Genomic DNA, 14,752 nt, shown 5'->3' with positions numbered 1-14,752 from the left:
GTCATTGTTTTGGCTAACAACAATCATGGCGACGTGAAGCTAGCTTGGCCTTTGAAGATCAAGTGAAACTGAGCTCTGAGTGACAGTCAGTTGTTAAGCCGAAGAATTACAACAAAATTATTCAAATGCCTAACGAAACAAATGCAGAGGAAAAAATGGAGCCAGATGATGAAGAGCTTCAAGAACTTTACAAATGGCTTGACGAAATTCCGTTGAGCAGGGTGAAGAAAAATGTCGGCAGAGATTTCAGCGATGCAGGTGAGCTTTACGCTACGCCTACGGTCATTGACTTACCGTAGGCCTGGCCTACCGCCGGCTTTACCCGGGTACGGTACCGGTGCTGAGGACGTGGAGCTCCGCTGCGAAGCTCCCGTCCCGAGGTCAAGAATACAATCAGATCAAAAAATGGAAATAAAAAGCAGTTTGAACCTCGTTTGATTATGCCCTGGAAGATAAGACCTGGGCTGGGGCTGTCAGATCTCACCACTGAATTTGATGTGTCTGACGATGGATAAGTTAATATAGTATAAGATGGGGGTCGGGTGTCCGATGTCCGGAGTCTGGACACTTTTTGGAATGAAGCCTTCTTTTTTTTGTCTTTGGATTACACTAAAAATATGAATTCAATAGTTGTAATAATCATCTTCTATTTTGTTCTCTATAATATTTCCTAACATTTTGTGCTAAAAATTGATGAAACTTTGCTTGTAAATTTTTCCAAATGACTTTCTAAAATTGATCGTCCGGACACACAACCTGTCCGGACACGCAACAACTGGGTATACCTCCAGACTTGTTCTCTTTGTTTTACACCAAGCTGAAGCTACAAATACAAGATGCTATATCGAGGATATGCGTCTTGTAGCTTGCCGAAAAACAGAACAAGATGGCGTTGTAAACATTGCGGCAAGTTTCCCCCATCTTTTCATAATATTTTTCTCGTTCTTTTTAGGAATTCTTGTTTAAAAATGATATCAATATTGTAGAAAAATTGTCTGAGAAGATGTATCCCATTTACATGATTACAATTAGCTCTGAAACTCTGAGTGACAAAGGTAAGATATGGGGGGGGGGGATATAAAACTCTTGAAACAACACAACCTTTATTGCTTTATTTAAAAACAATAAAAACTAATATTCTTACTTTTCACAAAGTTTCACTTCTTTTCAAGTTCAACACTTCTATAGTCTCAAAATTGGTGATTTAGAGCCAGTAACATTTTCCTCACACGTATTATTTCACTGCCGATTCCAAAAAATTTGCAAATGCAAATCACTGCTCAATTCATGAGTAGGACTAGCTGTTATACATCGAGATCTAATGCTAATGAAGTTCAATTCCAAAAAGTCTAAGCATAATTCCAAAATATCAAAAGATTATGAAAAATTGACTTAAATCTGCAAGTCAATCATATCTTTTCTCAAAAATATATTCCAATCTCTAAACCATTTTGATTTGAAATCATTGATAACATGAGTGCTTAAGGGAAACTACAAGTAATTGATGGTAATTTTGAATTTATACTCAATCACTATATCTCAAACTATGCTATCAGAATCTAACTCATGGACATGGTAGGCCTACTGTACAAATATATATACATCATGTTCTATACACTCACCCGGGTTTAACTCAACACATTATAAAATCATAATGTCCGCGAATCTCAAGACTTATTTTATAGAACAAATTGGGCTGCCCGTACTTATCGCAACTGTCAAACTGCGTTGAACTGTTCATGAGTTCAAAGGATGTTGTGATTGACTTTGAAGTGCTGATGACTATGAGGCGCCGAATGTACCATTATTATATAGAACAATTATTTGTTATATAATCATTATTTATTAAATAATAACTATTATTTATATATAATTTACATTTATTTGTAAATAACTACTATTATATAAAATATCATTTCTAATTATTTATATATAATTCCAAGTAATACTTCATTATTTGTAAATAATAATAGTTCGACATTCCATTATTTATAAATAATGATTATTTGTTTTTCATTATTTATAAATAATGATTATTTGTTTTTCATTATTTATAAATAATGATTATTTGTTTTTCATTATTTATAAATAATGATTATTTGTTTTTCATTATTTATAAATAATGATTATTTGTTTTTCATTATTTATAAATAATGATTATTTGTTTTTCATTATTTATAAATAATGATTATTTGTTTTTCATTATTTATAAATAATTTGTTGAGTTTTCCATTATTCATAAATAATGATTATTTGTTAAATAATGAAAACGTCTACTTCATTATTTATAAATAATTTTTTCGAGTGCACCATTATTCTCATTATTTATAAATAATCATTATTTAATGTTCGAGTTTTCCATTATTTATAAATAAAGATTATTTGTTAAATAATGAAATATCTACTTCATTATTTATAAATAATAATTTTGTTTCAATATCCCATTATTTATAAATAATCATTATTTATAAACAATTTTTACAGTTTGCCATTATATACAAATAATCATTATTTATATACAAATAACCATTATTTATTAAATAATGCCATTATTTATTAAATAATGCCATTATTTATTAAATAATGGAAAACTCGCTATAACATGCTAATGTGGGACCGCCCATGATATGAATATTCATGATGCGATTTCCTTTTTCGTGATTTTTCTTCACAAATTTTTGTCCATTTCCTCTTCATAATGACATTTCTTGAAGCAATTTTCTAGGGATATGGTCTGATTGTAATATTCTTCATTTTCTATATAACTTCGTCTTCGTAGAAATATCAAAAAGTGTAATTTTATACGATTTTTCCTACAGTTCACAATCCCCATAGGCGCGCGTGTACGGTAGGGACAACCGGTGAATCGACGGAGTGCTCTTCATCGAAATACTACGTTGGTTGGTCCCCGGAAGTGGCGGGCGGAATTTAGCCCGAATCCTCGATGGAAGTCGATCAAGTGCATATGAGCTGAGAGAGTGAAATATCAGTGTACTTGTACAGGCCCTTCTACTTTTTATAAATATTTCTTGTTGCTTTTTTTGTTAAGTTAATTTTTCCTGGTGTAGAGATAAGTTTCAGTTCTAATAATGCACTTCAAATACATTTTGGAGTGTCTGTTTGAGGCGTTTGGGGCGATTTCACCCTGGCCCCAAAATGCTCGCAATGACAATACGGGGGCATGATGACCCCTAAATTTTTAAAAACTTATTTTTCTATTGAAAATTATCACAAAATTCACCAAAAGTGTGCACGAAAGCCTTCGTATTTCACTTTTAAAACTCCGAAAAGTGCCCAAATGACAAGCTTGGTCGCTTCGCTGTGTCGCTTTCAACTTGAGAACGTTTACGCGTCTGCTCCCCCCCCCTCCTCCGAAAGAAATTCTGTATACGGCCATGCTCTAAAGAGCCTGGCACATTGATTTATGTATACTTTCATTTTCATTATTTTTATCTCATTATCAACATGGCCTTACGCATAATTTTTTCCAGGGGGGCCGGGGCCGGAGCATGACGCGCGTAAACTTTCTCAAAAAAATCTTGAAAGCGAGACAGCCACGGGACCAAGCCCAAATGACAAGCTTTGTCGCTTCGCTGTCTCGCTTTCAACTTGAGAACGTTTACACGCGTCTGCCCCCACCCCCCGAAAGAAATTCTGTGAACAGCCATGCTCAAAAGAGCATATGGCACATTGATTTATATGTACTTTTCATTTTCATTATTTTTATCACATTATCATCATGGCCTTACACAGAATTTTTACCGGGGGGGGGGGGGGGGGCAGCTAGGACGCGCGTAAAGTTTCTCAAAAAAATCTTGAAAGCGAGACAGCGACGCGACCAAGCTCAAATGACAAGCTTGGTCGCTTCGCTTTCTCAAGATTTTTATGAGAAAGTTTACGCGCGTCCTGCTCCCCCCACCCCCCCCCCCGGAAAAAATTCTGCGTAAGGCCATGATGATAATGAGATAAAAATAATGAAAATGAAGTATACATAAATCAATGTGCCAGGCTCTTTAGAGCATGGCCGTATACAGAATTTCTTTCGGAGGAGGGGGGGGGGGGGGGGGGAAGCAGACGCGTAAACGTTCTCAAGTTGAAAGCGACACAGCGAAGCGACCAAGCTTGTCATTTGGGCACTTTTTGGAGTTTTAAAAGTGAAATACGAAGGCTTTCGTGCACACTTTTGGTGAATTTTGTGATAATTTTCAATAGAAAAATAAGTTTTTAAAAAATTAGGGGTCATCATGCCCCCGTATTGTCGTTGCGAGCATTTTGGGGCCAGGGTGAAATCGCCCCAAACGCCTCAAACAGACACTCCAAAATGTATTTGAAGTGCATTATTAGAACTGAAACTTATTTCTACACCAGGAAAAATTAACTTAACAAAAAAAGCAACAAGAAATATTTATAAAAAGTAGAAGGGCCTGTACAAGTACACTGATATTTCACTCTCTCAGCTCATATGCACTTGATCGACTTCCATCGAGGATTCGGGCTAAATTCCGCCCGCCACTTCCGGGGACCAACCAACGTAGTATTTCGATGAAGAGCACTCCGTCGATTCACCGATGGTCCCTACCGTACACGCGCGCCTATGGGGATTGTGAACTGTAGGAAAAATCGTATAAAATTACACTTTTTGATATTTCTACGAAGACGAAGTTATATAGAAAATGAAGAATATTACAATCAGACCATATCCCTAGAAAATTGCTTCAAGAAATGTCATTATGAAGAGGAAATGGACAAAAATTTGTGAAGAAAAATCACGAAAAAGGAAATCGCATCATGAATATTCATATCATGGGCGGTCCCACATTTGCATGTTATAGCGAGTTTTCCATTATTTATTAAATAATGGCATTATTTAATAAATAATGGCATTATTTAATAAATAATGGCATTATTTAATAAATAATGGTTATTTGTATATAAATAATGATTATTTGTATATAATGGCAAACTGTAAAAATTGTTTATAAATAATGATTATTTATAAATAATGGGATATTGAAACAAAATTATTATTTATAAATAATGAAGTAGACGTTTTCATTATTTAACAAATAATCATTATTTATAAATAATGGAAAACTCAACAAATTATTTATAAATAATGAAAAACAAATAATCATTATTTATAAATAATGAAAAACAAATAATCATTATTTGTAAATAATGAAAAACAAATAATCATTATTTATAAATAATGAAAAACAAATAATCATTATTTATAAATAATGAAAAACAAATAATCATTATTTATAAATAATGAAAAACAAATAATCATTATTTATAAATAATGAAAAACAAATAATCATTATTTATAAATAATGAAAAACAAATAATCATTATCTATAAATAATGGAATGTCGAACTATTATTATTTACAAATAATGAAGTATTACTTGGAATTATATATAAATAATTAGAAATGATATTTTATATAATAGTAGTTATTTACAAATAAAATGTAAATTATATATAAATAATAGTTATTATTTAATAAATAATGATTATATAACAAATAATTGTTCTATATAATATTGGTACATTCGGCGCCTCATAGATGACTGATGAACAAATGTGACATTAACAATGCCACGCCCACGAAGTTCCACAAAATGGCTGTCTAAATCGCAGCAATGAAGACTTGCCTCTCAGAGTCGCTAGAGGGCTTAAATGTTGTCAACCAAGGCTTGGGGTCTACCATGACAACCAGAGTAAGGAATAAATGAGGATGAATGGAAACAGACAGAACCAAAAACCCAGCTCATCCATAACAGCTGTTAAAAATATTACAGAACCAAACATAATCATGACAGCTGCCTAATATTCCTAAATATATATTAATGGAATATAAATATTAACGTTACAATATATGACAAATTGAATACACATTGCGTCCACGGAAATAACTTTGAATATATTAAAGTGTCAGTTTAAATATTAAAATTTCCACAAATAAATGATTCCAAATTCATCTTCGGATTATACAATTGTCAAAATCATAAATCTAAAGGCGTTTTCCTTTAAAAAAAACAGACCTAGTTTCATGGCAAAAACTGCATTAATACACCAAGTATTCTCCATTTTCAATTTCAAAGTATAACATTCAAACTTGAAATAATTTCTCATCCATTTGTAAAGAAATCCTTGATAACTCTTTCAGGAAAATTACACATAAAATATGGAAAATATATCCTTATTCTTTCTCCATTTCTTCACAGTAAACACTCGGTAAAGTTGTTAAGGTTATCAATGAGTTTATCTCTATCATCCAAGTTATTTATGATGGGCTGGCGTTGACCATAGAATTTCTAAATAATTTGCGCATATTTTAAAAATAAAAATTATGATTGAATCAATGAAAAGATTTTAACATTAGGATGTAGGGCCTCACGTTAGACTCGCACAGACACAATCAAAAATAAAATCATAATAAACGCCAAACGGAAGGTGAGATCCAAAAGACAAAATTGCTTGATGGAATATAAAGTAGGGGAGATCGGGGTTAGTTGGAACATTTTTGACAAAAATGGCTGTAAAATCCAAATAGATTTTGAGAAACAATCAATATATCAGGTTGAAGCATATAGGCTTCAAATGTACCCCATAAAATTTTTAACTCTATGATGGTTACTGAAAAAATCCACCTTGAACAACACCATCGCAAGTTGGAACACTGCATGGTCAATTAAGAATTATACTAAAACTACTTACAACTGTAATATTACATGGTTTCAGCCTATTTGCTTTATTTTTTCAAGTTCAAAATATTAAAAGTGGATTTGTTGAACTTTATGTTTTCTATTATACAGCCACTCATGCAAGCCGACTGTGTAGTAGAATTCCGCGTATTTGTGTGCGTTTGTACTATCAGCAATTTCATGTACTTCTGCATCAGATTTACATAACAAAAATTAATTGTTTATTTTTTAATTAATTAATTATGCAAATAAGCATATGAAATCTATTTATTAAGCTAGTAGAATGCTAATTTTTGGTGAGAGTATCAATTTTTACATTATAACAAATATCCACAAAAAATTGCAAAAATATAATTTCTTATGTATTTTTGTTTTTGAAATTTGTATTTCTTTGGGTTTTTTTTACCTTTCTTTTTTATTGTTTTTTTTGATAAACTTTGTCGGGGATTCTTTTGCGATCATAAATAGCATAAAATAAATCCATTTGAACCAACAAAAGTCAAAATAATCATACATTTATGATTTTTGGTTGAAAACACAATTTGCATTGACCTTGTACATGGAATCACGTTTTTGAGCAATTTTGGGTCCGACAAGCATGTACAAAATGTTGAGTAATTTACTAATTTCGAAATCCCGCACCCAGGCATTGCAAATTTGGTCTCAAAAGATGCGCAAGACTTGAAAGTAGAAGTCAGTGAGCGGTGCGGTCAAAAAATTTTGCGCGAAGGCGTGGTGACGAAATTTGTCAAGGGGGGCCTCAAATTGACCCCCCCCCCCAGTTTGATAGGGGTTAATATTGCATTAGGGGCCTACAATAGGCCTTAAATGCACACTCAGACCTAACTGAGAAACAAAACAAGCATGGTATACAATACATGTTCAGAAGAGTGTTAAATACTCAAATACTGTATACATTTTTTTCTCATATCCAATGTTTTTATTCATAAATTCATATTTGGGGTAAGTTGGAACATGTTCCAACTAGCCCCAGAGGCCCATTTGACATTTATAAGCTTACAGCACAAAAAAGGGACTTCACCATGGCATATTAATGACCTTATTTTGTAGCTTGGTACAAGTGTCTATTATACCCCCAAACTGGCCAACTTGATAAACTTCTCTGAGATAATAAAACATTTCTAACTTCACCAGGCTTGTTGCACATGTGTTGTCTGTAATATGGTGGATGGCTGTTGACAATGCCAATAAATTGAGGGCAGTATTGCATAAATTTATTAAAAGGCACTAAAGAAAATTACAATGTTTCAACTTACCCCTCGTTCCAACTAACCCCGATCTCCCCTACGGTAGTAGTACGTCGAGGGTTTCACTGGTATTGCAATCTCAAAATTCTATGGACGTAAAAAAGGTAAACTTTGCCGATGTTTTGACAATATTTTCACAATAATTTGTACACTACAGTCTTAGATCTATACCTTATCCTAAAGAAAATTACCGTACTTAACCAGGTAATTTTAGGTCGCTTTTTCTGTTGGTGTTAACAGATTTTCAAGATATTTACATTGTATTACTTTTTAAGAAGATAGATTATATGTGACCGTGAGCAAAATATGGTAGTGCGCGAATATGGTCGCACCCACATAATTTTTTATCCCTGTTCCCTGGTATCATTGTGATCTTTGTATACTATTTTATTTAAAGTGGCGTAAATGCTTAAAATCAGTCCGAGTATGACCCAGACAGTATTTAGGCCACATGTACATATCAGTCTTTGTTGTATCTATCTCATTAGTCTATCACAATGCTTACAATGTATAATGATAATAATAATAATATATATAGGGCACTTGATACGAATGTTTCAAAGTGCACGGCTGGGCTGTCTAACAGTTGGTCAGCCCACCCGTACACTTTGAATCATCGGTAATATAAGCAAATTTTCCATTAATGCAAAAAAAAACTGTAGTGCTAATACTATATTTATATTTCTTACAGTTCTAATAGCAGAAGTTGTCCATCACTTTTATCCTCGTATGGTTGAGCTCCATAATTACACTCCGGCAAGTTCATCGACACACAAGATTGAGAACTGGAAATTACTGAACAGGCAAGTATCATCTCTCTTTTTCTCTTTTTGACTCAGCTAATGATGCCATGGTATAAGGAAACATGTACATGTACGACCACTGAGCCATGACAAGGAAAGTGGTCTTAATGAGCAGGTTGTTGTCCGTCATGGACAGAATCCTGTAATATCTGTCTTTTATCTTCTTGTTATTCTTCTTTAACTTTTTTTTCTTTTTCTTCTTCTCCTTCTCCCTTCTCCTTTTTTTCTTCTTCTCCTCCTTCTCCTTCTCCCCTTCTCCTTCTTTTCTTCTTCTTCTTCTTTTTCTTCTTTTTTTCTTCTTTTTCTTATTCTTCTTCCTCCTCTTCTTCTTTTTCGTCTTCTTTGTTTTAATTATGGGTGTGTTTTACATTACTCTTTTATCATAAATATATGTATGGTGTAATACGCAGTAGTATGTTATTAATTGCATTCAGTCTGTGATATATGTGTACTTTTTTATTATGTAAATAATTCCGCTGTTTTGAGACTGTACATTTTTAATATTGTATATCCATGTGCAATTCAGTCTTTGTAACTGCGATGCATGACTTAATAAATACCATACCATACCTTAAAGGGAAACCAAACTCATGGGCCTGTATTTTCAAAAGAGGTTTCATTTGTACCATGGTACAAAACCATGGACTATGCAGATTTCTTGTACTATCGTGCTTCAATTAGGCGCACTTTGCCAAAAGGGTGCATTTGTAATTGGACTTTTTTTTTCAGTGTACATGATTAAATGATTGTAATTATGTACAAAAATGTCAAATCTGCATATTCCATGGTTTTGTGCCATGATACAATTGAAACGTGCTAAAGCAGGTTTGACTGTATTTCAAGGTAATTAAGTAACTTTTTGAGGTTACAATGAACAAGAAAATTTGAAAAATGTTACAAACTGTGATGATACTTTTCATATAAAGGCCTTACTTTCATTTTCCCCTCCCAGCTGTCAAAGCAGTGCGGCTCATAATGAAGGTATATAATGAATTTTCAGACTCTGCAATATATTGAGTTATTGGCGATATATCGAGACATCAGCGATATTTTGCTGGTAACAATTGACCAACATTCAAATCAAATATCAACCAGTGCCTTAATTAATATCTTTCTTTGACTTTAATTTGCAGGAAAGTGTTGGCCAAATTGAATTGCCAAGTACCAGAGAGAGATATTCGTGGTTTGACAACAGCCAAGGCTGGTGCAGCGGAATTTTTCTTGATCAAGCTCAGACAGAGAATAGAAGCTTTACATTTGAAAAAGAAGAGTCAACAAGCTAATAAAGCACAGGTAAAGTGATACTTGTATCTAATTAGTCTAGAGATTCATTAGCGTAGGTATGATTTTTTTTCTTTCTAAGAAAATTTCCAGAATTATAATGGCAATATCACGTCTTATCCATGGTACTAGCTTGATTCATGAGTAATGAAAGACCTTTGGGTACAAGACTGCAAATCTTATTAATGTTTTATTCACCCAAGGTAGCCACTTCAGTCATAAAACTGCTCTACCAGCTGGCCCTCAATATCCAATATATTTTTTTTAATATTTAAGTTAATATACATGTACCTTCTTACAAATTCAAACCTAATTTAGTGACCTCTATCACATTTTCTACTTATGGGGTGTTGCAAGAAACTTGCGATCAATTGCAAGTCAATTTTTGGTCCTTAAATCAATCATATGTCTTGCAGTTAATTGCAAATTAGGTTGCTAATCTGCTAATTGAAACAAGAAGTTTAATCTGATTTGCTACATCTAACATTGATCTATCAGTTGTAAAATTGAAACAGAATATTTGCAATTGATCGCAAATATTCATTGCAACACCCCCTTAGATTCAATACTACATCTCATTAGTACAACATATACTTTCTGAGCTCAAACTCGTAGCCGTCCTGTCTGTTTGTCACATATTGAATTGAATAGAATTTATTCCCAAATCTTGTTGCTATACAATCATGAATGTAACATAAAACATAGAATTTGGCAATTGGAACTTACAAAATATAGCCCAACGGTAATCAAGGTGCTATTTGCCTGAAGTGATTAATGAAAAGACATCTCTGTGTTTCACTATGAGAATAGTCCGACTAAATACTCAGAGAATCAGAGGTGTGCGCTTAGCTGGCGACTCTCTTTTGCTCTGTCTTTGCATTAAGATTAATTGTGTTATTTATTTATGTTACCTTATCTTTTGTATATAAATGAGTCTTTGTATGTCATAGAAGCTGCTAGACAAGTTTTGAGTGATTTTGATATATTGTATTGTCAGTGATTGACTTTGATTTTTTGCATATACCTATGCTGTACATGTTAGGTGAGTTTGTACTTGCTGCCATACTGTGTTTCTTTCAATGTACTTGACTATTCAATGTCAACCATCCGTGTCATTCTTTCTTTATCTGTCCATGAATGTGATTTGGTTTAACAATGGAGATTATCAGGGTTGTCACCTTTGTTATGGTTCTTACACTGGCCAGTGTACATGTTGTTGATTGTCATGTAGTATTACAGTATAGACCTTGTAGTGTAATATCACCATCTAAAGTGAAAGTTATTGGATCACATATGTTGTACTATTCCAACTCGAATGCCACTTTTAGGTTGAGAATACTTATATCTGGTGATGTCAGTCCAAATCCTGGACCTCTGTTCTCTAAGAATTGTACACAAGCACTCACAGATGACAGACATATTGTTCATGATGTAGTTGGTAAATCTTACACTAGACTTGATCTTTTCCAATGTAATGTTTTACCCATTAAACTACAACACCATTTCCTCCATCCTGATGTTTTGATAAATATTAAGAGGTTAGGAATAAATCGTAAACTAAAAAGGAAAGCTCATCGTGGGAAACGGGGAGGTTGTAGAAAGCAACGTAGAATCCCAGTACTTACTGGTATCTCTCAGTTTAGTCTGATAAACAAATCTTCTGTGCAGGGAATTAATCATCATAACTTGATTGTTGTTGATACCAATAATAAAAAGGTTCATGAGTCCTGTTTAAAGATATGTTTATGGAATGCTCACTCTGTACGTAATAAGACATTCCTACTCAATGATTATATTTCTGAACACAATATTGATGTAATGATTATAACAGAAACATGGCTTCGAGCAGAAGATCCAGTCGTCATCGCAGAATGCATACCAGCTGGATATGCGGTTGTGAATGCTCCAAGACCAACAGATCCCCATGGCGGCATCGCGGTTATTTTTAAGTCTCCACTTCAACTACAGCTGAAAATGGATGACTTTCTTACTTATTCTACATTTGAGCTAGCACACGTTGTTAGCAATGGAGGTCAATTGCATTTCTTGGTAGTCTACCGACCACCACCTTCTGTGCAGAATCAGCTCCGTACAGCAGACTTTCTTCAAGAATTTGATGATCTTACTGCTGAGATATCACGATTGGCTGGGCGAGTTCTTCTTCTTGGGGACTTTAACATTCACGTCGATAAACCGTCAAAGTCTGATGTAGCTCAGTTCCTATCCATCATAGAATCTGCAAGCTTGGTTCAACATGTCACCGGAGCTACCCATAACATGGGTCACACTTTGGACCTTGTAATGACCAGAGATAGTAGTTATCATCAAGGACAATCCTCTGCAGACATCTGTCCTACCCGTCATGGCTGCATCATTGAAGACATTGTCATTCATCATAGTCTCTTGTCTGATCATCACTGCATCCGATTTGTACTCAGGTATCCTCAGCCGGCGGTGAAGAAAGTTAAGCGGACTTTCAGGAACTTCAAGGAAATGGACATTGAAGGATTTAGTGAGGCACTGATTGACAAACTTAATGACTTGTCCTCGGCTGGTGATGTTGATTCAGTTCTTACTGCATATAACACATCTGTAGCAGCCTGCGTTAATGAGTTTGCTCCTCAGAAATCATGTCTCCGCTCCACAAGGGTTCGCAATCCTTGGTTCAACGAGGAAATCCTTACTGCGCGTCGAGAAAGAAGACGGATTGAACGGAAATGGATCAAAAGTTCTTCAGACACTGATCACACATCTTTTAGGCTAGCTAACAAGCATGTTAACGACCTCATAGTTAAGGCTAAGCAAAAATACTATACGGAGTTACTCTGTAAAGCCAATGTCAAAACAGTTTTTAATGTTGTTAATAATCTGCTCCACAAGAATGTTAAATTTCTCCCTGTGTATGATAATCCTCTTGATCTAGCAAATCGTTTTTCTTTGTTCTTTGTCAAGAAGATAAGTGATATCCGCAACAATGTCACAAATACACCTGAACCAAGAAGTGTAGATAGTCAGGAAGTCAGTTCTTTTCATGAAAGTATGTTGAATTGTTTTGAGGTTGTCAGTGAGGATAATATCAAACGCATTGTGAGCAATATGTCTAATGCCACTTCTTTAACAGATTCTCAACCTACTTGGCTTTTGAAAAAACTTGTCAATAGCAATATTCCTGCTCTGACCTCTATTGTAAACAGCTCATTATCATCGGGTACATTTCCAGATGGTGTTCATCAGGCTATAGTTACACCAATAATCAAGAAAAACAATCTGAATAAAGACACATTATGTAATTATAGGCCTGTTAGTAATATTTCACATATTGCTAAAGTGATAGAAAAGGTAGTATCAATTCAACTAACAGAACACGTAAATGATAATGGTTTATACGATCCAATGCAGTCAGCATATAGATCCTATTTCAGCACTGAGACAGCCCTTTTGAAATTGCAGAATGATGTTCTGTCATATTTTGATCAGCATAAGTGTGTTTTCTTAGTCTCATTGGACCTAAGTGCAGCTTTTGACACTGTGGATCATACCATACTACTGAATCGCTTAAAATCTCGATTTCGCATATCTGGTCTAGCTCTTAAATGGTTTAAGTCTTACCTGACTGGTTGGTCATCTAGGGTAAGCATAGCCGGAGAGTTGTCTGACCCGTGGGTCACTGAGTTTGGGGTACCCCAAGGGTCAGTTCTCGGGCCGATTCTGTTTAGTTTGTATATCACTCCCATCTCTGACATTATCAATAAACATGGTCTACAGTATATTTGTTATGCAGATGATGTACAACTGTATTGTTCCTTTGACCCGCGCTCTTTTGATAACATAAATAAAACACTTGAGAAAACCTCTCTTTGTATTTCAGAAATAAGTAGGTGGATGTCATCTAATTATCTCCAGCTGAATAATAGCAAAACTGAATTCATAGCTCTCTGTTCTTCTGCCCGCCATCTGCAATCAATATCACATATTCAGCTTAATGTTAATGGTCAATGCATCCCCATCTCCACTAAAACTACTGTTCTTGGAGTATGCATTGATAACATGTTCACACTGTCTGCTCAAGTAAATCAGGTTGTCCGTAATTGTAATTATCATCTCAGCAATTTGTGGAGGATTCGTAGATTCATTGATCTTAAGACATGTCACCATGCTGTGCGAGCACTTATTCTTTCTCGGTTAGATTACTGTAATAGTTTATATATTGTTTTGTCAGCTAGAGATAGAAGAAAACTTGAGGTTATTCAGAATCGTGCCGCTCGATTAATTTTTGGCTTTGGATCCCGAACTCACACTACACCCCTACTTAAGGAACTCCACTGGCTACCTCTATTCCAACGTATTCAGTTTAAAGTCTGTTTATATGTATACAAAACTCTAAATCATCTAGCACCTGAATATCTTAATAATACCATCAAATTATACACACCCTCTCGTAATCTTCGTTCAATCACTGACACATGCAGACTTTGCATTCCCTTGTCAAAACTCTCCTCTGCCGAAAAACGGTTTGCTGTAGCAGCTGCCAAGACTTGGAATACTATCCCTCTTTCAATAAGAAATGCTTCCAGTGTTCTTGGCTTCAAATCTTCCCTTAAGACATACCTTTTTCCTCAATAATTAATTTCCCTTTTTATGTTGAATATTGTAGTAATTATTGCAAATGTTGAATTGTTATTCCTACATT

General features: G+C 34.4%; 1 protein-coding gene across 2 annotated transcripts in view; it reads left to right on the top strand.

The window, feature by feature from the left end:
• Positions 1-14,752, top strand: part of LOC129273671 (sperm flagellar protein 1-like) — a 22,537-nt gene continuing 7,785 nt past the window's right edge. Inside the window, exons 1-3 of one of the 2 annotated variants that reach the window (XM_054910738.2) lie at positions 1-258; positions 8,670-8,781; positions 9,915-10,074. In XM_054910738.2, the coding sequence (XP_054766713.2) occupies positions 126-258; positions 8,670-8,781; positions 9,915-10,074 (405 nt within the window). In that variant the 5' untranslated portion in view covers positions 1-125. The remainder of the gene's footprint in view (positions 259-8,669; positions 8,782-9,914; positions 10,075-14,752) is intronic. The other variant, XR_010295382.1, reaches the window with a different exon arrangement.

This window comes from Lytechinus pictus, chromosome 12, assembly GCF_037042905.1.
Source record: "Lytechinus pictus isolate F3 Inbred chromosome 12, Lp3.0, whole genome shotgun sequence".
Taxonomy (NCBI): domain Eukaryota; kingdom Metazoa; phylum Echinodermata; class Echinoidea; order Temnopleuroida; family Toxopneustidae; genus Lytechinus; species Lytechinus pictus.
The sequence above is the reverse complement of the archived record's forward strand: the minus strand, read 5'-3'. Positions and strand labels throughout refer to the sequence as shown.